The sequence below is a fragment of the Myxine glutinosa genome, chromosome 2 (genome assembly GCF_964187855.1).
Source record: "Myxine glutinosa chromosome 2, kmMyxGlut1.1, whole genome shotgun sequence".
Classification (NCBI taxonomy): domain Eukaryota; kingdom Metazoa; phylum Chordata; class Myxini; order Myxiniformes; family Myxinidae; genus Myxine; species Myxine glutinosa.
This window is the reverse complement of record NC_136262.1, coordinates 225037146-225061928: the sequence shown is the minus strand read 5'-3', so window position 1 is coordinate 225061928 and position 24783 is coordinate 225037146. Positions and strand designations below refer to the sequence as shown.

Here is a 24783-nt window from a genome sequence, read left to right as displayed (position 1 = left end):
TGAACGTTAAACTGGGCGTCCCGTCTGCCAGCATTAGTTCGTAGACGTTAAAGATCCCACTAGCCTTCATAGAGAGAAGCGGAGCTATCACCATCGCTATGAACAAATTCCTATTGTGACCTACAGGGGCCACTGCATCAACAGCACAGCTGCACACCCAGCAATTGATGATACCTGCAGCCAAGTGCAGCATCTAAAAGAAAAAGGGTTACACTGGGAGGACTGCTGCGTACTATTTCATACTGGTACGCATCAGTCAATGCTCGTGTAAATGGAAAGGGCCCTTTAACTTTACACACAGATTCCCCCCCCCCCCCGACTCCCCCACCCCTCCGACTCCCCCACCCCTCCGACTCCCCCACCCCTCCGACTCCCCCACCCCTCCGACTCCCCCCCCCCCCACCTTGGCCCCTTCCTTCACGGTGTACTCCGATTCACATTTGTCCATCATGCATTAGATTGAGACTCTTGGAAGCATACCCTAACATACAGGCTTTACCGAGCCAACAAGATTCAGAAAGCCAGTATGCTAAGCCATAGTTACAAAATGGAAGGTCCAAATACTTGAGCGATACAAATTCCATGCCAGTCCTGTCCTCACAGTTAAATAGCATACCTCATAAGAAAGTAAAGTCCTCTCATGATGCTCCACCTGAAAGTCATCATGCAGGTCATCTGCAGATTCATGTTTGGGCCGACGGGAAGCGACTGTTGCCTTCTCCCCTCGCATCCTTCGCAACCGATCTGCCTATGAATACAAACATTCCAAGGCCAGTTGTAGGAGCAAATCCTCTTCAAAAAATCAAATTTGCCGTTCCAGCTCGTGTACCACAGTTTTTACCTCCAGGCTCTGCAAACGCTGTTGCTCCTGTCGAGCTAGCTCCTCAGCAGACTTCAGCCGATCGGTGGGCTGTGCTTTCATCTCAAAACCCAGCTCACGTACAACCATATCATAGCTCTCCACCTGCACATGTATACAGTTCAAAATCAAGAACAGAGCTGCTCCTTGCCAAATAACAAGAAAATGGTCATTACTATGTTTAGCAAAGTGATGTAATTTGTTGCCATTCATGTACGTATATTACAAGGAAGAATAAGCAGCAGCAAATGGTGAAAAGATTTGCCACCGTAAGCAAAACACAAGTATTGTTGTAAATAAAACACTAAAGATGAACAAAACTATGGCACCAAAAATAAATACTGGGACTCACACAACAATGGGGAACAAGCAAGGGCTTGAGGCAAGGCACGAGCTGATTGTGGGTCTGCGGTCCGTGCAGGTTGGTGTTGCACAGGGGTATGGCACAAGGCAGAAGGACAGAGATGAGGAGGTATGGCGACGAGGAGAGGTATGGCGACGAGGAGAGGTATGGCGACGAGGAGAGGTATGGCGACGAGGAGAGGTATGGCGACGAGGAGAGGTATGGCGACGAGGAGAGGTATGGCGACGAGGAGAGGTATGGCGACGAGGAGAGGTATGGCGACGAGGAGAGGTATGGCGACGAGGAGAGGTATGGCGACGAGGAGAGGTATGGGGACGAGGAGAGGTATGGGGACGAGGAGAGGTATGGGGACGAGGAGAGGTATGGGGACGAGGAGAGGTATGGGGACGAGGAGAGGTATGGCGACGAGGAGAGGTATGGCGACGAGGAGAGGTATGGCGACGAGGAGAGGTATGGCGACGAGGAGAGGTATGGCGACGAGGAGAGGTATGGCGACGAGGAGAGGTATGGCGACGAGGAGAGGTATGGGGACGAGGAGAGGTATGCGGACGAGGAGAGGTATGGGGACGAGGAGAGGTATGGCGACGAGGAGAGGTATGGCGACGAGGAGAGGTATGGCGACGAGGAGAGGTATGGCGACGAGGAGAGGTATGGCGACGAGGAGAGGTATGGCGACGAGGAGAGGTATGGCGACGAGGAGAGGTATGGCGACGAGGAGAGGTATGGCGACGAGGAGAGGTATGGCGACGAGGAGGTATGGCGACGAGGAGAGGTATGGCGACGAGGAGAGGTATGGCGACGAGGAGAGGTATGGCGACGAGGAGAGGTATGGCGACGAGGAGAGGTATGGCGACGAGGCACGGTATGGCGACGAGGAGAGGTATGGCGACGAGGAGAGGTATGGCGACGAGGAGAGGTATGGCGACGAGGAGGAGGTATGGCGACGAGGAGAGGTATGGCGACGAGGAGAGGTATGGCGACGAGGAGAGGTATGGCGACGAGGAGAGGTATGATGACGAGGAGGTAAGGCGACGAGGAGGTAAGGCGACGAGGAGGTAAGGCGACGAGGAGGTAAGGCGACGAGGAGAGGTATGGCGAGGTGCAGAGGTATGGTGACGAGGATACGAGAGGAGGTATGCCAGCCACCTCCTGGGCCATCCCACCCCACGGGACAGTCCCAATAAAAAGTCTTACGCCTTACTCCAAGGCTCTGCAGCTGATCCCACTGCCATGGCCTGCCATCCAATGGCCAAACAGTCCGTGGTGTTTCCTCCGAAAGCTCAATGAGCTTTGTGCCTTTATGCCCATCTACTGGCTCAAAAACAGGACGTTTTACACAATGAACTTAAAATATACTGTCTTAAAGTCAACACACACTGCCTCCTCAGTACATGCTTAACAGGACGACTTACTCTGACAATTTTTTCCTGTTACAAGAGTCATCTAAGCTACATGGTCACATGGCCAATTCTATTCTTACCACAATGTAGCTGTGGATCCCACACCACCCTTCCATGTAACAGTAATTCATCTTACTACACCACTGTGAAAGCAACAACTCAATTCAGCTTCCTCCGTCAACAGATGTGAAGTTCTTTCAAACCTACTTGCCTCAGACTTAATATGCACAATCTTAAGTAAAATGAAAGAGTACCTTCTTTATTTCTGGCTCTTTGTCTTCGGATCCCTTGTGCGTGAGTAGGAGACGGATGTCCTTCCACTGCTCATCCAGTTTTGCAGTCAGGTCCTGTGCTCTCTCCCGCTCGTTCTGCTGCTCATACTGATAGGCCACAGTGCCATAAGACACCAGATCAGACCACAGTGCTTTTGCTTAAGGACAGAAAAACTAAAACACCAATCGAGCTTTACCACGAATGGCAGATCTCAGAGGCCTCGCAAGTTGCATAATTTATGGCACCTAGTTATGATTCAGATGTGCAACAGATCATCACAAGCATAAAGTATAATGTTTGTGCTTTACATTTTATTGCAACTGTATTGTTGAACAAGGGGAAGTCAAAAGGGAAATCAATGATGTCACAGCCAAAAGCAGGTTTTCTCTTCCACTGGCATCAATAACCCACCATCACGAGGAAACAAAATGCGGAAAACCCTCTGGAGATGACATAGAGTAACATCTACACTAAGTTTTTTCTGGCACAAAACCATGACGCAATGGATTTGGGGAGAGGCGGGGAGTGGTAAAAAACCACCGTTTAGAGGCCATTTTTCCCCGCAAGCAGGGGTTGGCCTTTTTCGGGAACTGTGGTTGTTGTTGTTTTTTGGTCCCCTTTTTGAAGCAATGTTTTACGGCCGGATGCCCTTCCTGACGCCAACCCTTTTTGCCGCCTTTAACGACAAGCAGGGAATTACCAGTGAACTGGTGCTCAATTTGCCGACCTCGGAAGGATGACAGGCTGAGTCAACCCCCCTGGCGTTAATTCAGCGATTGACCGGGATTCGAACCCAGGATCCGAGGATCCTAAGCCGGCACCCTAGCCGCTAGCCCAACACCAGGGCGGGGAGTGGTAAGAAGAACTTTAATTTCCCCTCACACAGGACATTTTTTCACCCACCCTCATTAACGTCTTTAGATCAATGCCATTATTCTACGACGACTAATCCACGTGCCCATCTAGGGGTCATAGAGGGGTTAACCCTTTTGCACTTTGTTCCATTGGAAATGGGGAACTCGAAGTAGGGTCAGGAATTTAAATTTTTTTGGCCATGATGCCAGCGATTGCTCGCCTACTCTTCGCGAAGGACACCGCAGGATCTATAACATCCGCTAACTAATGTCGGCAGACAGGACACCCGTTTAACGTCCATCCGAGGGACGGCACACACATCGATTAACCACCCTGCTTGTGAAATAAGAGGATGACAGTTTATAGCTCGATCGGGATTGGAACCGAGACTAAGTAGCTGAGAGGTGAGTGTGCATACGTCTTGGCCATTCTGGCAGCCTGATTATTGTCAGAGGATGTTGAAACAATGCAGAAAGGGCACAAAACAGCCCAACAAACCTTCATCATCTTGGAGTTTGCAATCATTTCTTCAAGAAGCTCTTTACGTGATCTATTTCTTTTCTCTTCAGCCTGTTCACCTTCTAACTTATTGCGTTCTAGTCCTGGACCTCCAAAATTTGCTGTTGCAGTAAACTCGGCTGGGGGAGGGAAGAGGGATCAGAGAACAGGAAGGCGGTGCAAGGGGAATTCCTAAATTATAGTATCATATACAGGGTGTTCATTAAGTCTCTGTGCAATTTTAAACTTTAAATGTACACGTGATAGAAGCAAATTATAAATACACATTAAAGTATCGTTCAAAAAAAGTTTTTACACAATATACTTTCTTTACACATTTTTTATTTACACAAAATTTCTATATTTCAACATGTTCACCATCTTTTGTCCAAATTCTTTCAATTCAAATGTCCAAAATCTCTCGTTGAAAATATTCTCTTCAGTTTTGATGAACAAATAAGTTTTAACATGACCCCATAAAAAGTATTCTATTGGGAGAGGGTCAGGTGAACGAAGTAGCCAAGCAATTGGTCCATGTCTACCAAAGAGCTTGTCTAGAAAGAGATCACCCAAGAACTTGTTGCCATCCAAGTACGTATATTACAAGGAAGAATAAACAGCAGCAAATGGTGAAAAAATGATTTGCCACGGTCAGCAAAACATAAGTATTGTTGTAAATAAAACACTAAAGCTGAACAAAACGATGGCACCAAAAAGAAATACCTGGACTCACACAACAATGGGGGATTGTTCAATATGGTAAAGGACATTTAGGAACACATTCAAAGCAACATAGCAGCGAGCACCGTTTTGCTGGAAGAAGGTGCTACCTGAAGAATTTAATTGGTGTAGTTCAGGAATAAAGAAATTCTGAACATTGCATAATAATTAATAACATTCACCATCGATTTGTCGCTTCTTCAAAAAAGAAAGGACCAATGACGTGCAACTTCCTGAGAGCACAACAGACTGATTTTTGACGAGCCTCTTTGGTGTTGACAGAGTTCCTGAAGTTTTCTGTCCCCGCATGTGCATCAATTGTGGCGGTTGACTTCGCCATTGATGTGTAACGTTGCCTCATCAGAGAATGTCAACTTGTCAAGAAACCCCGGGGATTTGTGGATTTTCGATTTGAACTGTTGACAGAAATCTAACCTTGAATGGTATTCCTCCTCCTGCAACATTTGAACCGCCTGCATCTTGTAAGCATGTTCATGCAATTTCACTTTGTGAATTTTGTGCACTGTGGAATGTGGGATGTTCACTTCACCAGATGCATGCCGCAACGACTTCGGTGGACTCCTTTAAATACTTTCTGGATGACAGCCACAGTCGTTTTAGTAGAAGTTTCCATATTTATTTTAAAGAGGTATAAGCAAGATTTAAAAAAGCAGCTAGACCCAACTACCTTCATTTCAATATTTTTCATGCAATTCTCGTTAATTTGGTACAACATTCAATATTTTTGCACAATATTTCTTTAAACAAAATTTACTGAAGTTTTTCAGTAATTTTCGCAGGCCACGATCATCAGGACAAGAAAAAAAAAAACGTTTTGTTTGCGTCAGTCACCGATTAAACGTCAGTCTTTCCCTGGCCATCAGCAAGTATATACACACACACACAATTGAAGAAATGAACAAACATAGATGACTGTCAAACCTTGATAGGACATCCTTTATCTCAAGCAAGAAATACAATTCGTGCTGTTTGGAAACTTGTCTTTTTTTCCCCGTCAAAATAAATCAGTCATTCAAGGTATCTATGTCATACATATTGGAGGTTGTTGGATTGCTGGAGTCACAATCCTTTCGCATAGTTGCCATTTTATAAAATGCTCTCCTGCGGGTTTGGAAATGAGCGTGATTGGTGAGGATGCCAATGACAGGAAGCGAGTTGATTTCATGTAAAAGGCAGATTCGGGTGCGAGAAAAAAATACATACACAAACAAGAAGACGTCATGCAGAGCACGATACTTGAAAAATAGGTTGCAATTGATCCAGCAAATTGTAAATTTCATCAAGATCAAAATTGACGATCTTTATCAAAGCTCGGTTCAATAGGATAAAGTGACGATTTTTCGATGAAAATTGATTAGAGAAGTTTGACCTTGAGTTGACCTTTGGCCTTTTGACCTCAAAAATAGTTAGTTTCCTAATTTAGTGACTCAATGTGCAAATGCTGTTCAATTTTCAAGTCAATCGGATGAAAATTGATGATTTTAGAAGTTTGACCTTGAGTTGACCTTTTGACCTCAAAATCAATAGGCGTCTCAATTGTGACAACCTCTACAACTTGATGAAGTTTCATGACGATCGGTTTAGAATTGTGACCTGTAGGCCAGTGACAAACAGACAGAATAACAAACGCAATCGACCAATATACTTGAAAAATCTTCGAATGATAACCCTCCTCAAAATCTTCGATTTTGCAAGTAATAAATTCTGTTGATATTAAGGTTTTGATGTACAACCTTCATGGTTGATGCACAATTGTGCATTAGCAAAATCTACATACAAAATACAGTTTTTAATCGAGGTAAATAATGAATTTTATCAACTAAAAGTTGGCAAGTGTGTGTAAACACTGACATAGGCCGAGACTTGAAATGTCAGCTGCACCTCATTTCCCAAATTAAACAAACTCATCAATTTTTAGTTGATAAACTCCAGATTATATGGTCTGCCAATGCACACTGTCACTAGCCTTCCCAGAGAATACTTTTCCATTATGAAGAGGTAAGAAGGTCTGAGTCACACTGTCTCAAAATTATAAATGCAGAAGCATTGTCAAAAAAAAAAAAAAGGGAAAAAAAAAAGAAAAAAGAAGGATGAACCTTACCTGAGAGAAGGCCACGATCATCGGGATCATCATCATCAGCATTCTCAATAAAATCAGTCATGCCCTGGCCATCAGCCAGCGAACGACCATAGTGGGTAAGTTCTTCGCCCTTGTTGAGGTTGTACAAATCAGATTTTTTAAGGCGCCGCTGAGTGGAAAGCAGAAAAGGATAATTTGCTGATACAAAGATGTCACATTTTAAACCAATTTTCGAGTATTTATAAAATTATTGACAGTCAATTCTACATTTGGGCTCATTCTTACACACAAGGAACTTTGGCGCAGGAGGAGGCCATTCAGCCCATCATGTCTGCGCTGCACACCAACCCCAGTATAATCACCCATCCACACACAAGTTACCAACAAGTCCTGGCAATATCCCCATACCCCTCCATCTCCAATGTGTTACGTGTTACCTCCCCAAACCCCAGTCACGGTGCCTCTCAGAGTCTCTAGAGGGAACGCGGCAGAACGATTTGTTATTTTGAGTGTTCTAATAAACCATGGTAAAACCACACCAAGGCAATTGTATCAAACAAAATAAGCAATTGTATCAAGAACTCTAACATACACAATAATAACACTCTTAACTAAAGTACTATAAAAAATATCATTTGCATCTCATGAACAATACATATGATCGTACCATCATTCCCCAATGCTCACAAAGCAATGAACTCACGATACGCTAAATGTGAGTGGAATGTAACAATCCCAAAGTCCGTGCACAAATCCCCACGCTGGGCGAAGGTCAAAGTCGTGCAGAACGGTAAGAACAATAGGCAGGTATCGGCGCAGCTATGGACGAGGAGCTACGAGGTGAGGTCGGGCAGCTGGCGGCGCGGGGTAACGATCCCCCCAAAACGTGAGTGCAATCGACGCCTCACGTCCACCAACGATTAAGCCGATATGGAAACCAACGGCAATCAACACGAAGAGGTCGATATGGGAATCCCAACGACAAAACACGAAGCACCAGGCAGACGGCCTCCTCGAGGAAAAATGGCGTATCGGCCTGTAATGGAGGCGCTTGCTTTCCCGCCAGCAATAGTTCAATTAAACCTGAGAAGCAGGTTTAATTGCAATCGCAATATGGGACGATGTCGTGGGCAATCCCTTTCACAGGAAGCCTCAATTCATTCGCGACCAATATCGAGACGTCCGCTCGCAGCCTCGATGCGACTCACAGCTGTCTCTTTTCCTCCTCTCTCCTCTTCCGGTTTCTTTGCCGCGTTTTCCTTTTTCCGCCACAAACATTTATTTTTACCTTTACTAAAGTCATCTCCATTTCACACAGAAATATTAACAACAATATTACCTGAAACTAAAAATCCTACAAGTACATAATAACAACAAAGGCAGAAGTGACGAATCCATAACAAATGCATCCAAGTACCTTTCTAATACCTATCCAGGAAAACAATTCCATGCATCAACTACTCTGTGACTGAAAGAGGCTTGCCTTATTACTGTCGTAAACCTCATCTTCTTTACCCTCAGGTCCACTCTGCTGAAAAACCCACTTTACCTATCCTGTTCACACAATTCATCATCTTAAACATCTCTATTATATCCCTTTAGATACTTCTGTTTGGAATAAATAGTCAACACAACACCTGTCTTTAGTATCAATTTAAATGAGATCCCGTGTCTATTTAAATAAAACAGCGTAAAAGGCTTTTAATGCGACAAACGACTACAAGACAAAGAACCAAATACTGTATTTCCGAGCTGTTAGTAACATTGGAGCTTATGTCAAATGTGTTGCAATATTTTTGTAACGTGTGTGAAAACACACATTATTTCAGTTGTCATTAATAGCACAGCTCTCGTTCAACACCCTTCAAATTTAGTATTAAAATAAACAGGAGTGAACATTTGACTGAAGCAAGTACAATTTGTGATTTAACAAATAACTCATACTGGGGTTTTAATGATTTATCATATTGTATTGTACATGTGCAACAGCACATGCACTCACCCAGCCCATTTTGTTAAGCAAGGAGAATAATCAAAATAGAACTATCATCAAAAACATATAATTTCCCATATATATGGGATAAACATTGAAAAATAAGAACTACAGCTTGGGGACCCCTGATCTGGCAAGCATGGGGAATTAGGCTTGCTGGTTTTTGGGATTTGCCGGATTTTGGGTCCCATACTTGGTGAGGATACTTATCGTGTACAATACTTATGACACAGGCAATATTTTCACCTTCATTTGCAATAATATTGCGGAAGATAAATAAAAAATGTATATGCATATTTATTCACCACCCGTGCTGACAATGTTTGCGTGGCAGCAGACAACGATTGGGCAGCTGTGAAAAGGGTGTGGACGGCCATGGATGAGGTGCGGGTGGCCACGGACAAGGTGTGGGCGGCCATGGACGAGATGTGGGCGGCCATGGATGCGATGTGAGCGGCTGCGGACAGGGTCTGTGTGGCGACGGACAAGATGCGGGGAGCCACGGACAAGGTGCGATTTGTCAAGGACAATGATTACGAAGCAGACAACGATTAAGTCGGACTTGTTGGTCCGCAAGTCCGCAAGTTGGTCCGCAAGTTGGTCGCGGACTACGATTAAGCGTTCATTGCCAATGTGTTGGCAGTGGCAGACAAGGTGTGGGCGGCCATTGATAACATTTGCGAGACCGTGGAGGGAGTGGGAGTGGCAGTAGCTGCAGTCAAGGTGGAGCCGGCCGTGGTCAAAGTGTGGGCAGCAGTGGTCAAGGTGTGGGTGGAACTGCGCTGCCTGATCTACTCCATCAAGAGATTATCGACATCAGTGGGCGACTTGGAGATACGCTTGCTCACCGGATGGGAGAGCGGAGTACAAGGACTGATGCAAAGTTTTCCTTTTGTCCATTAGCTTGGGCAGTGGGCACATCACTCTCACCATAAAACTGCAACATCTGCTCCTTTTGTTTCTTCAGATCGTACACCATCGATGTACCAACACCATAATCCTCCCTCGGGCATTTCACCAAAACACCCACGTCATGCTTCCGCAATGACTCCACTTTTTGCTCGATACCGAGCGATGAATGCTTCCTTATCGAAGCCTGTCCAGATGTTGAAGGTCTTTTAGAAATGATTGCAGTACAGGGGGTATAACACAAACACAATTATGTGTACAAAACTAAAGAGCACAGCGTGGCAATACCGAATCTGACATATATGCCACTTCACAGGTTTGTCTGTGGTGATTTCGCAACGTCACTTCTGTGGCGATATATTTTTCCTGCCGATTAACTTTTCAGAAGGCTTGTGGATAATTAATTTTCAGAATAAAGGGGTTAAAAATTGTACAACTGTGGGGTTTCAAAATTGACCGTTTTTGAGTTGCCAGATAAAGTAACCCCGACCGGTATCAGAGCTTTTTAGGCTAAAACAGTACTGAACATTATTTTAAGAGATTTCTGCAATTACAGGAACTAAATGATGCAATACAGGGTCATCAGAGGCTCACCTGGCGCTCCATCATAAATCTCTTTGTCATTTTCTCTTCCACAGTCATGTTTGGGTTAAATTCCCCAAAGCGACGATCTATGAAGGAGTTCACTTTGTCTTTCTGTTTGTATTCCACGAGTAGCGTTTCCGTTCTCTGCATGCACAACACGAACACACTGATTAAAACAACAAACAAAATAACTGAGTGGTGGAATGAAATAAACATCTGCAATATCTCAACCACAACTGACCACAAAAGCTCTTCAACAATGATAACCCTCATACATGCTCCTCAAAATCACGCGCCAACACTTTCCACCTACACAAATCGGGGGTGTATATCACGAGATGATCACATTTGCTTCAGGCCAGCGTGTGTGAGTGCGTGTGTATACATACATACATATATATGTTGTTCTGGCCATGGGTTTCAGGTCTACTAAGAGGGGGGGTATCCTCGGTTCCCCTTGGACTCACTGGGGACTGAGACTACTACGCACGAATAACTTTGTGCCACATCAGGTTGCTCATCAACCGCAAGCGCCAATCAGTTAACCATGTGCTTCAGTGTCCGCCGGCTAATACCATTTAACTGAATGTCATGTGGCCTTCTAGCGGGGTATGCGCCCTCGGCTATGCACCAATATTATCTTAATTAAATCTTTAATTAGGGCGGCCGAGCAACCGCTGGTGCATACCGAACTGTAATGAGCCAATTAGGTGGTGAATGGTATTCGCCCTAGCTACACTAAGTGCGAACAGCGCTGGATCAATGGAGGAAATGATAGACACGGACAGATTGGAAAGGACTGTCAACAAGCGTTACGCCTAGGTCCCCCGTCGGTGAAGTGATGCGAGTTGACAAAGTGGGAAGACGCAAGGCGGCCATCTTGGATTTTGACATGGCGACCCAATTTTCAATAGCGTTCTTCCTTATGCGTAGATACACCCGCACACCAGATTAGAAGTTGGTGCTTCGCTTATTTTTCAAGATATTCCGCTCACAAGGTTCAGACATACATGGCGGTGGCCATCTTGGATTTTGACGTGGGTTGCATCCACACACAAAATTAGAATTCGGTCCTTCGCTTACGCACGCACGAACAGACGCATGGGAAAACCATAGTCCCCCTTTCGGCCAGGGATACTCATTCAAAAGGAGGGGGGAGGGAACTCATGGATTTTAATGTTAAGGGGGAGAGGGGAAAGGTGCACGCAAAGAGAACAATGGGGGAATGAAGATTTAAAATGTACAAGCGATCGCAAGCAATGAAGAGTGCAGCGATATTTACAAGCAGGAAAGAAAATGCACGAGATGCAGAACTTAACCGGGGCCTTACCTACCGGCTATTATACAATACAGGGCCACCCATCAGACATTCACGGGAAGGTAAGAAAAGATTAGAAAGACAAGCAGTGCGAGGATCACGGCCTCTCGCTTACCGGGTGGCAGCAGTCGTGCTCCCACGACCCAACGCTAAAGGGAAAGGTAAAGGTGGGAGGAATTTTTATGTGGTGTCTAATGGTGCGTGTTGGAGACGATACGTGGCATGGTGCGTGTAAGCATGTCTAGGTGCAGGAGAGTAAATGCGTCATCAATATGTGGCCGCTCCAGAGGAGTTGGGCTGTTGCTCTAAAAAGAACAGTTGGCGGCATACTGCCTCTTCGTTGAGCTCTTTTGAGTTCAGTCAGAACGATCTTCATACTACGAAATCTGAGAAAAGATGTGTAAAATAATAGCCTACTGTGCGAGAACTAAAATATATTGTTACAGACGTGGCTTGGATGTTATTTACCGAGCGGTTTTATGGTATGACCACGTCTGCACAAGTTACCCGATTGTGCCCGAACGTTGACGAATCGCGCTATGCTAGACCAATGAAGGAAAAAGAAGACACACGGCTGGAATTAATACGACACGACACCAGGGATACGGTTCTCAAAGGTTGTTATTACAATAATGCGGAAGGTTTAGATTACAGGGACAAGAGGGAAACATAGGAAGGTGGGCACTTAAACACACTTATATTAACCCCAACAGACGACAAATAAACGGGACAAGGCTCACTCACACGGGGTTTGATTGCAACGAAAGCGGGTAGCGATCGCTCCAGGTGCACCTGGGCTCAGGGCAGGATCACGTACGGTCCAGTTTAAGAGATGCGGTGGAGGTATTGCAGCGCTCGAGGGGTGGCGACTTCTCTCTCCAGGCTGAGGCGCATCTGACGTCACATCCGGCGCGGGGCCGCGTATATCCGGCGGGGAGTGACACGCCCTCGGCTCGTTAGCTCCGCCTCGTGGAATCGGCACGTTGCTTCTCATTGGGTGCGTGCGGGGGGGTTACTGGCTCCGCCCCTGACGAGGAGCTGACAGCCAGCCCCTTCGGGGTAACGCCGTGGAGCGTATGGTCATGGCGGGTAACCGAGCCGGTGTGAGGACGCACACTCCCCGCCCCTCTGTTGTTGTAGTCGTAGTTGTAGTTGTAATTGTTGTTGTAGTTGTTGTTGTAGTTGTTGTTATTGTTGTTGTTTGGGGAAGAAGATGGGAGGAGGTATGGGAAAGGTCCTAAACTCACTACTGATGCCATATAATCACATTCTGGTGCAACGAAGAGTCATAATTAATGGAAACGAGGCCTTAACTGACATAGATTAAGAATAACTAGGAAGATGTCCGAAAGTTGGCTACGTGTGGTGCGGTGGACCTGGGCACGACATTTAATGGGGGAATAAGGGGAAGGTCGGCTCTACTGATTGTTATTTACATGCAATGGGACTAGGGAATGGGGGATCGGGGAAAGTTGGGGAGTATTGGAGAAAATAGGGGAATATTTACAAGCGGATATGGAGGCCAAATTCCATATTCGCAACATTGCACCCTTCTCTACCCTCGGGGCGTCCCGACCCGATAAATTTTTACCTACTTTAGTGTGGCACGCAATGTAGTTCCCTCTACTATTAACTCTACCCTGAGTGCGACAGTTTTACAGATATTCACAAATGAGTAAATATGTCCCCCTGCGACGTTGCACCCTTCTCCTCACAGAAACACACCCACAGGATAACCGAATCCGGAAAGAATTCTCAAACTAAACATACAGCCGGTAGGGAGCATTATTTACAAGACTACGCTGCTATTTACACTACGATCCAGGACCTGTTTTTGGAGGAACACATGCAGATGTTATGCATAGAGAGAGCGCGCTTGCCAACATCGATACACCAACCCACGAGTGCTCTGTGGCCGACGGCCTTTAATAACGTGCAGAGCACCCTGTCCCAGCATCAAAAGCACCACCCCACCGCCAATCGGTGCAGTCACCATTGTTCAATGATTAAAAATAAATTCGACAACCCCTAACCCTGCAGGTGTCTCTTGCTCTTCTTGTGGTGCACTTGGTGGTGTTAACTATTAGTGGTTCACCTGTATGGCATAGGTGCCACGTTGATCCATAGGTCCATCCCCGGGTGGTGCTTGGCCGCAAACGAACTGCGGTCCATTGTGGGTGGCCACAAACATTGCGGTCCATATGGTGTATCGATCCCGGCAGCAAACAGCGAAAGTGCAGGCCCACAACTGCGCAGCCAGCACCTCTCTCTCCTCTCTCTCTACCCCAAAGCCAGATCCTCGGAGGTGGGAGACAAAAAAAAGCAGACAAGTGAGTAAGGTGGTAAGGGCGCAAAAGTGCACGCAATGTAAGGTGATGCACACTGGGGGCACATGGGAACCAGGTGAGACAGGTACGTTCCTATCGTACGCCCTCCCCCCACCAGGTAACCTACATGGCCCCTCCCTTACCCCTTACTGTATCCACACAACACAACACTACCCATAAACATCTACTTTACAAATCAACAAACATCCCTACTGTCTTCCCCGTTCCTCCCATATACCAAATTCGTCTTCTCTCCCTCCTAACCAATCAAATTTGCCATTTTCAACTCTCATCAAAATTTGCCATTACCAATTCATCATCAGTCCCTCCTAGGGAGGGAGAGATGGAATCACCCCAATGTCTCATCCACGTCGTGATGCGTCTCACAAATCCACAGCAATCTCATTTCCTGCACACAGAACAAAGAAAACACAGGTGTGGAGTCATCATCATCACCACAGGTAAGTGGCTGCGTATGGTGCGACAGGTTCATCAATCCTAACTATCTCCTAAATGACTTTAACAACTTTACACTACCCGGGGTCTTTCTCCGGCCAAACCATTGGCCCTCTTACACTATGGGTTCTAAAAAACCAATTCCCATTGGCCAAACTGTGGTGCTCTTCAATTTGGGGTCTCACTCCCCCGATTCATCTCCCGGTGCCCTCGTACAATTTCTGGGCTGTGGCGTGTACCTCTCCCAGTGGGTCTACCCACCTGCACCCCTCCACCACTGCAGTTGCCTCCGAGCTTACCTGCTCCTTACCCTAACCTATCTACCTGGGGAAGGCCCTCTGGCGCTCTCCCCACTCCGTGCCCTCTCTGGCACTGGGCTGCCCGATCCACACCCGGGATCCTCAGGCACCCACTCACAACTACCGGCTCCCAGAGCCCACCTGCGGCCTCACCTGGCCGACATCCTCACAGTGGTGGAGTGCCCAACCAACTACACACACTAACAGGCTACACGCCCAGCCATTTCCACAACACTAATGCACCCATCCACAACACCATTCTGCCACCGCACCACAAATGCCAATATCCAACCACAATTTACCTGCACCCTCTACCTAACACTTACACTACCCGCCCCGGGTATCCGTGATGGGGGTCCACTCTTCCCCCATTCACACCTTCACACCATGCACACCACTCCGTACCACTTACTCCAACTCTCTCCACACACCTGTATTTGCACACCTGGTGCCACCTGCACCCTTCTCTCCCCAAGCGCATTCGCGCTGATCCACACACTCACTACTCATACACTGCTCCACACACCTGTCCAGTTGCACACCTGTGCAATCACACCTGTTCCATTCTCACACACACAGCATCATCTCAGCTAACTACTCCCTTCTGAAACTTGCGCTTCCCAGTCGTCCCTTTAAACTATTGCGCTCCCTCGTCATTATAATCCACACTAATCTACCTGCGTCCCCACTACAGGTATCAGTCACTAACTAACCTTAACGTTACCTACTGTCATCTTCGCTAGATCCCTACACACAATATCCTAACCCACCCGGGCTAGTTTTCACTGCCATACACCCCATTAGCTATTGCTCCTTTGCCCCCACCTGTGAGGGATGGTGGATTTGCCATCCCACCACATCGGGGGTCTCTCACTACCAATTTTGCACATCAAATTTCAACAAATTAAAAATTTGCCAATCACTGCCCATCATCTGCCAATCACTACTGCCAATCCCTTGCCAATCATCAAATTTTGTTTTTCTCTAATTTTGGGTCCAAAACACTAACCTCATCACCCAGTCGACTCACTAATACCTCTCGGTGCGCCACTCCCTGTCCAAAGCCCGGCTTCGTGAAGCCAAGCAATGGATGCTGGTTGTTTTGTGCCAGCGGCTGGATGCATCCGGCATTCGGGGCAGGGACGGGGGCTTACCCGGGCCGAGATCCCACGCACCATCTCGGCACGGAGCCATCCAATGTCCCGATCTCGACCTGCCGGAATTCCTCAACAAAAAGTGGTCGCCATGACGACTCTTTCTATCGGGCCGCCCGCTCCGCCTAGTGGAGCACAGACGCGGCCGTTCAAAGCGAGGCCCAGCACGCACCGAGGGCCCGATTCGGCTATAAGTCGTTCTAAACTCTATCCCGTTTAATGTCGATGCTTCACCTGCATGCTTACACCCCGCAGCCCGTTCCTTGCTCACACCTCCAGCCGTTTCCATGCTCCTTGTACCGTTCCTTACACACCCAGGCACACCCATTCCACTCACAGCCTTGGTCACACACCTGACCACCGAACACTTTGGCACACATTCGTTGGTAGCACACCTCACCAACACACTTCTTCGCGCCCCCTCCTCGGTCACCTCCTCTGTGACAATCACAGGTGTGCTCTCATTCGCACACCCAACCACGTGCCTCACCACTAATTCCAGCGTGCATTCCCACTCACGCTCTACCATTCCAGGTGTGCATCCTTCCATCCCAGGTGTACATCCTCGCTCACCTGTCACAACTAACTCACTCTCCTTGTCACTCTCAATACTCTCACCTCCATTCCTGACAGCGCACTCACCCTTACTCTTGACAGCACACTCTTTCCCCATGCACCTGTCCGTCACACACCTTTCTCGCGCACACTCTCCCGTTACACCCTCTGTAACACTCACCACAGGTGGACACTCTTCCTTACTTCTGACAGCGCACTCTTTCCTCATGCACCTGTCCGTCACACACCTTTCTCGCGCACACTCCTGCGCACACTCTCCCGTCACACCCTCTGTAACACTTACCACACCGCGCTTCCATGTGCTCCCTCGCACACGCGCTACGACCGACTCACTCTCGCCAGCACCCTCACTACTCCTTGGCACGCACTTTTTCCTCACACACCCCAGAGTCGGACTTTCTCGCACACCTCCTCTTTCGCACACCAGACCTGTCGCACACTTCACCAACGGCCTCTCACGAACACCCGGGTCCATCTCGACCCCCAAGCTCCTTAAATCCCCTGGCGCATCATACGCACGACCATATTGGTCACCACTTACACCGGGTCCTCTTCCTCTTCGCTTCTCCTCCATCACCTGCGAATCCCTCATCCGGTTAATGAGCACATCATCACGATCCAAACACAGACTTTGGACCAATTCTTTTATCTCCTCTTTTATCTCTTTCTTATCCCCTCTCCGTCGCTTCTTAATTTCGCTCACCCCTTCTTCCACTTCTTCTAATTTCTGCTTCACCTCTTTTATTCCCCGGTACGTATCCTCAAGCTCATCCTCTAAGGCTACCTTGACCGTTTCCAGGTGCGTCCTCACCTGCCCGTCCTTCGTCTCCATTACCTCTATCACCTCGTCCAACCTCGTTGTCAGTCCCTCACGTACCATCTGACATTCCCTCTTTGTCGCTATTAAGTCGTTTTTTATGTCGTTTTGTGTCGCTTTTAAACCTCCTAATACCGCAGTGTTCCTTTGAACCTGCTCCACTAACTCCGTCTGTCCCACCGTCAGCTGCTCCACCTCCTGCGTCAGGACCTCTATGCCCCCTTGTAACTTTACAGTCCCCTTTCTCACCTCCTTCTCCATGTGCTCCTTACAGTGCCTCACCTCCTCGCGCACTCCTCCGACCTCCTCACTCACTCCTCTTCTGATCTCCTCTCCCTCTACCCCATTTTTCACTCCCTCTATCTGATTCTCCTGGGCAGCCATTCTATTTTCTACCCCCATTAACCCATTTTTCACCTCCTTTATCCCGTTGTCTAACCCCTCAAAATTTTTGTCTACCTTCTCACCAGTACCCCTCGCTTCGTCCCTCATTACCCCCAATTGCTCACTCCGAGCCCTCATTTGCTCCCAATGAGCATCCATCCGCTTCCTCATTCTGTTTTCCATTTCTTCATTATTCTGGGCCATAAGGGCCTTCATTCGTATAAAAAAAAGGTTCACATCCATCGGTGGCGCTGCCACGGTCGCCGGCGCGGTGACCAGCGAGGCGCCATTTTGCGTGCTTGCTACCCTCGCTGTTTCGCTCTCCTCACGTGTCTCAATTTGGTCCTGGACCGACCCTGCTTCACTCTCCCCTACCGGACCCCAGCCGTCTTGATCCGCCATAGCGCGACTTGCAAAATTCGAGTTTCGTAAAACAAAACAAATTTCGGCCGCTCCAAATTTTGACCAAATTTTTTTTTTTTCCTCTATTCGTTTTTTTTTTCTTCAAAATTTGGTCGGGCCTCGAATCTCACTCCCGACACCAATTGTTACAGACGTGGCTTGGATGTTATTTACCGAGCGGTTTTATGGTATGACCACGTCTGCACAAGTTACCCGATTGTGCCCGAACGTTGACGAATCGCGCTATGCTAGACCAATGAAGGAAAAAGAAGACACACGGCTGGAATTAATACGACACGACACCAGGGATACGGTTCTCAAAGGTTGTTATTACAATAATGCGGAAGGTTTAGATTACAGGGACAAGAGGGAAACATAGGAAGGTGGGCACTTAAACACACTTATATTAACCCCAACAGACGACAAATAAACGGGACAAGGCTCACTCACACGGGGTTTGATTGCAACGAAAGCGGGTAGCGATCGCTCCAGGTGCACCTGGGCTCAGGGCAGGATCACGTACGGTCCAGTTTAAGAGATGCGGTGGAGGTATTGCAGCGCTCGAGGGGTGGCGACTTCTCTCTCCAGGCTGAGGCGCATCTGACGTCACATCCGGCGCGGGGCCGCGTATATCCGGCGGGGAGTGACACGCCCTCGGCTCGTTAGCTCCGCCTCGTGGAATCGGCACGTTGCTTCTCATTGGGTGCGTGCGGGGGGGTTACTGGCTCCGCCCCTGACGAGGAGCTGACAGCCAGCCCCTTCGGGGTAACGCCGTGGAGCGTATGGTCATGGCGGGTAACCGAGCCGGTGTGAGGACGCACACTCCCCGCCCCTCTGTTGTTGTAGTCGTAGTTGTAGTTGTAATTGTTGTTGTAGTTGTTGTTGTAGTTGTTGTTATTGTTGTTGTTTGGGGAAGAAGATGGGAGGAGGTATGGGAAAGGTCCTAAACTCACTACTGATGCCATATAATCACATTCTGGTGCAACGAAGAGTCATAATTAATGGAAACGAGGCCTTAACTGACATAGATTAAGAATAACTAGGAAGATGTCCGAAAGTTGGCTACGTGTGGTGCGGTGGACCTGGGCACGACATTTAATGGGGGAATAAGGGGAAGGTCGGCTCTACTGATTGTTATTTACATGCAATGGGACTAGGGAATGGGGGATCGGGGAAAGTTGGGGAGTATTGGAGAAAATAGGGGAATATTTACAAGCGGATATGGAGGCCAAATTCCATATTCGCAACAATATATATGCAGCGTGGCTTGGCTTTGGTCATACAGTCTGCTCGCTCCGTCCGTCAGAGCCTCGACCCACAGCTCACACCGCCAACCCGAGCACCACCATTCGAGCGTTCTTTCACCAGGGAAGAACCTGAACCAGAGCTTGTAATTTGTAATCTGACTTTGTGTGTTTGTGTTTCACCTTATATGGCCACCTGTCCCTACTGTCAGCACAGCTGAGGTGATGTGGTGATCGGGAGGAACGCTCTTTGGCCCGTCATTTTTGACGGCCTTTGCACTAGTATATCGATATATAGCATGGTTGGTGGAAATATTATGAAAGCGGGTTGTGTTCTACAGTGTTCAAGTATATACAGTAGTTCAATTTAAATAGGGGTTTAAAGGAGTACAAATAAACTCAATCATAAACTGAACATAATAAACTGATAATACGGACATGAGCCAATTCCTTAACCCTGCTTTTCGTTTCGCGTGTGCGGGGTAATAAAGCATTCCCATCGTTAAATAGGCATATCCGGTACCTTTTTGATTGCCTTGGAGCGAGAAATGCCAGGTAGTCCTTGGTCGTGTTTGGATTTTCTTCCAAGCACCTGGAACTTCTGCCTGTTTATCTTGAGCTCAAAGGGATTATTCTTCACATCGTGCTTCTTCTTCCCTCTCTGCACTTTTTCAGTCAAGTTCTTCTTCTGTTTTGTTTTTCCCATGATGCTCAACCCACTAAGCAAGGGTTGAAAACAGATCATTTTATAAATATCACACTATCCAATTCAATGTTCATTATTCAAGAGAATCACAAGCATTAAAAGTGCACATCAAACTTAAAGTTGTAAACCAATTATGATCACACAATCTTCACCAATGGCTCTTACCAAACGTCTCTTCCACTTTAAATCAACCTTAACCTTCTCTCCAATCTTGCCATATCCTTATCAATCTCTAGACCGTCAAATCCTGACCATTGCTGCATCTGGTTTATCCATAATTTGAATGGTTCAAGAGCTGAAATAACGTATGGTTCCCTTTTACAACCAAAATATGAATTCAATTTGCTCAACCGAAGGCTTTCCTCAGTCATGTGATAGTATAAACAGCTTCCTCCCAAGATACACCATCAAAGTTGTGTGTGGCATCTGTAGGTGGAATATCAAGGCTTACTAGCACCGCTTCAAAACACCTTGCATTTTCTGCCTTGTCTTCTAATCCTTTCCAAATGCTCTCATTTTAAATGATTAAAGAGCCTGAAACTTGAAACTTGTCATTTATTTTACAGTGATCCAAGGTTCCTGGAGCTAGTACACTTATCAGGTGTAGGACAAAAACATTGGCAGACATCAGTGCATTTTTACATTAATAACAAGAATGACCGCACTGTGATCACGACCTGCGACAAAATCCAGTAATGGGCTGATTGGGAAATGTGCATTTAAAGCACTCTTAAAAGATGAACAGCGCGATTGGGAAACACACATTTAATGTGCAATTAATAACATAGGGGCAATACCCCTGATGCTCACCTGGTAGAATAAACAGTATACTGCACTGACTAAAGGTATTTTAAACCAATTTCAATGGTTCCTAGAAGACAGGGCAGCATCTAGAATCATACGAACATAATCATAAGACTTTAAACAAACATACAAAAAAATACCTATTTTGGGGGGCAACCCACCCTCCCCCTTCCCCAACTCCGTATACCTCACCTCCTCAGACCCCAATTTTTATAATGCCTTGAATAAACATTTGGTACATCATGGGTGATGAAGGTTGTAGTTGAAGATTCATCAAAATATTGTGTGTAGTTTCAGAGGGAACACCAAATTCCTATTTTGGGGGGGTCAAACCTGGATCCACTTTGACCCAGGTAAACCCCCTTAGACCTCGATTTTTTTTTTATGCCGTGAACAAACTTTAGTCACAACACAACAAATACCATTTGTGCCAAATTTGGTCACAATCCCATCATAGTCAGGGCCCTTAGGGATATTTTGGTTCAAATTCTTCCAAAAGCATCAAATTTGGTGCAGATGTTGCCCATGCCATACTCTTTCGATTTTTGATGGGTGCCAAAGGCGGTATGATCCGGGGACCATACCGGTCCATCCCGCCATGTCACCTGACCTATGACGTCATAATTAGGATATGCATCCAATCACATGGCGTACTATAAGTGGTCAAAGTTCAAAATGAATCGATCGAAAAATGAAGGCAGGGATCAATTTTTAAGGTTTTCATAAAATCCAATATGGCCGCCAGGTCACATGACCTATGACGTCATATTTATGACATGTATACAATCATGTATACATGAACCCGGATCATGATCGCACAAAAATTAAACACAAGGATATGGCATACAGTTCATAAAACATCAAAATCCGTACCTTTGTAATTAGACTGATGAACTGCATATGCCTGAAAATTAGGAAATAGACATGTAAATATTTCCTCTAATTGTCAAAAATAAGGTCAGAGTTCGAATACCCAACCCAGAAACATAAAATGGTGAACCTCGCGTAAATCTTGACAAAAGACTCAAAAACCGACATGTTTGACTCAAAAATGACCTTTAATATGACCTTGAGGGTTGACCTTGACCTCGAATCATCAAAATAACACCATAATTGGATTCCTCGACCTCGAAAACCCCTGAAAAGTGGTATCATACATGATTCCAACCCTTTTGGTTATTTAACTGATTTTCCTCTAATCCGGGTGGCGGCCATTTAGTATTTCGCCAATATGGGGCCCCCGGGGGGGGGGGGGGCGCCTGTCAAAAATCGAAAGAGTATGGCAGGGGCAACATCTGGGCCAAATTTGGTGCTTTTGGAAAAATTTGAACCAAACGGCCCCAAAATATCCCTACGGGCCCTGACTATCAGCGGTTTCGGAGAAGTTAAGTGTTTACGGGCGGACGGAAGGACGGACGGACGGCGCACCATCGCATAAGCTCCCCTGAACTTCATTGCAGGTGAGCTAAAAATGAACTCGATACCTCTTATTCATGTCACCCTCCCCATGGTTATATCAGAACGAGCTGATTCGTCACACGAACAGATTGTCACACGTCACACGTCACACGAACGAACAGATTCTTTAACCCCACTGGGACCGTTCAAAAATTATGTAATGCTATTTTTTGGTAATTTGTGCAACGTAATGCTTGATCAAGCAACGTAATGCTTGATTACCATGCATTCTGACGATCTCCATTAGACATTACTGTTATTGGACATGGGATTAGATTTTTAGGCGTCTCTCTCAATGTGAATAACACTCGACCCAAACAAAGTCAATGGAAATCTGACGTAACAAACCCGGGAAGTGTATAATCAGCAGAGGCCTGCAGGCCTAAAGTGTCAGGACCACCAGAAAACCAAGAGAGCGACCATATAATTTCATATTGGTGCTATAGTGGGTGGAGTCAAGTGACAGATGTGGGTGTGGTCCGGAAGCTGTCTGACCAATGGGTGTCCATTTCAAAAATCGAACCCCAACAAAAGTAAGAACTCTTGCAGACCTGGGACAAGGACATTAGTATTCAATGGACAAACATATCTGATGCATGGCAATTAAATAATGGGGTTCTCTATTGTGCGGAACATCATGGGTCAAGGGGTCCAGTCGGAAACACTACCAAGCAACACTTATTCTAAACCCAGGTAAAGGTGAGGTTCGTCCACCTGCACTCAATCAATAGAGCACAACATTGCCATTCTACTGACATATACTGTATAGAGAATCATTTAATAACATCGTTCATAGTTTATGTTAAAAACCGAGTGATCAAGCACCTACTGACACTGTACTGCATACGGTGTCCTGGTTAACTACAAGTATAAACAGCGCTATGTATTACACTGTACGGATTCGAACAATTCTTCAATGAACGTTTTCATCAATAAGTACCAACCGAACGATCCAATCAATCGAATTTCTGCTTCTTGCAACCGGTGTGGTAATTGGTATGGAATGAACATTCACACGTGATCTAACTTCCACTGCAACACACGCGGCGTGCTGGACATAAAACATGAAACCACAATCATTCATACCTTTAAATTCATAAAAATACTCTTAGGTTGTTGCTGTATACTCAGATTATTCATTACTACACGTTATTAAATTTATAAATTACTTGAGTGCGGAATGTTTATTTCAGCCGATCACGTAACAGAAGCGTCTTCAGTCGGACAGTTAATACACCGCCTTGTTCGGAACTCCCAAGAAATCTAAATATACAGATTACATGAAATAAACATTTGCTCAATCGGTATCAAAAAACATTTTAAAGAAAAAAAAAGTAAGAATTGTCGGATAAAGGTTCTGTATTACGAAAAAAATATGCATTCAAACATGGCCAGAGTTATTTTACGGATTGGTTAATAAAAAATATATGAAGGGTTTTTCTTATGTTGAAAGGTTATTTTGTTGAGGTTTTAGTTTCACCTCGATGACGATGAACTACTAAAAAAAAACTGAATCAAATGAGGCAACAAGGTAATGCGAAGAAAGAAAAACCAAAAACAACAACAACATCAACAACACCATGAAGAAGGAGTACACCACCATTGTATAACGTGATCTGAGTGAACCAATGCTGAGGTACATGCAAATTAGAAAACAATCATTTGTTCGATACACATATTTAGGAGGAAAAAGGAACAAAAGTAATGAATATTTTTCCCAAAATGAGATAAAAATGAATACTATCTCATTAGCAATACAACATTAAAGTCAACATTGTATGATAGCTTACTTTTCAGTCACCTACAATGAACGAGTGCTCTCCGAAGCCACATATTTAAGGCAAACCGGACAGTGTTGTATATCGGATGTGCAGGTGGAATTGGCCGCGACTCCCATCACTCCCATTGATCGCTAGCGCTAGGATCGGCTGATCTGGTTGGTTAGATGGGGCGTCCCCCGTTCCCCGCACGGATCCGCGTCCGGCCTCGCCGATGCCCCGCGCTCGGATCGACGGCCGAGAGGCTCACCGCACGCACCACGCTCACGGCTACGGCGCACGGGTTTAACCACGGAGCTGCGAGTACCCACTTAGACCAAACCCCGGAGACGGCGACGGCGATAAGAGGGAAGCACGCTCTGCACCATATGTTGCACATCCAACACGGCGCTGCACGTGGCAGTTTGCCTTGTTTTTATTTTATTTTCTTACTGAAAATTTATTGAAATTGATTTGATTTTACTTTTTTTTACTTTTTATTGTCTTTTTTATTTTAAAATTTA

General features: G+C 46.2%; 1 protein-coding gene and 1 long non-coding RNA gene across 5 annotated transcripts in view; both read right to left on the bottom strand.

The window, feature by feature from the left end:
* NOP14 (NOP14 nucleolar protein) overlaps positions 1-23760 on the bottom strand; it is a 59933-nt gene extending 36173 nt beyond the window's left edge. The window contains exons 1-9 of one of the 4 annotated variants that reach the window (XM_078772296.1): positions 23447-23552; positions 21918-21948; positions 20058-20253; positions 10567-10701; positions 7092-7239; positions 4250-4389; positions 2878-3003; positions 842-964; positions 617-748 (exon numbers count right to left, since the gene is read on the bottom strand). In XM_078772296.1, coding sequence (XP_078628422.1) covers positions 617-748; positions 842-964; positions 2878-3003; positions 4250-4389; positions 7092-7239; positions 10567-10701; positions 20058-20240 — 987 coding nt within the window. In that variant the 5' untranslated portion in view covers positions 20241-20253; positions 21918-21948; positions 23447-23552. Of the gene's footprint in view, positions 1-616; positions 749-841; positions 965-2877; positions 3004-4249; positions 4390-7091; positions 7240-10566; positions 10702-20057; positions 20254-21917; positions 21949-23442; positions 23553-23671 lie in introns of those variants that run through there. The other 3 variants (XM_078772297.1, XM_068106131.2, XM_068106132.2) reach the window with 3 other exon arrangements.
* Positions 12683-13261, bottom strand: LOC144890713 (uncharacterized). The gene is made up of 2 exons (XR_013622480.1): positions 12970-13261; positions 12683-12939 (listed from the first exon to the last, which is right to left on the bottom strand). It is a non-coding gene; the product is annotated as an uncharacterized LOC144890713 (long non-coding RNA).
* Positions 23761-24783: the final 1023 nt, after the last annotated feature.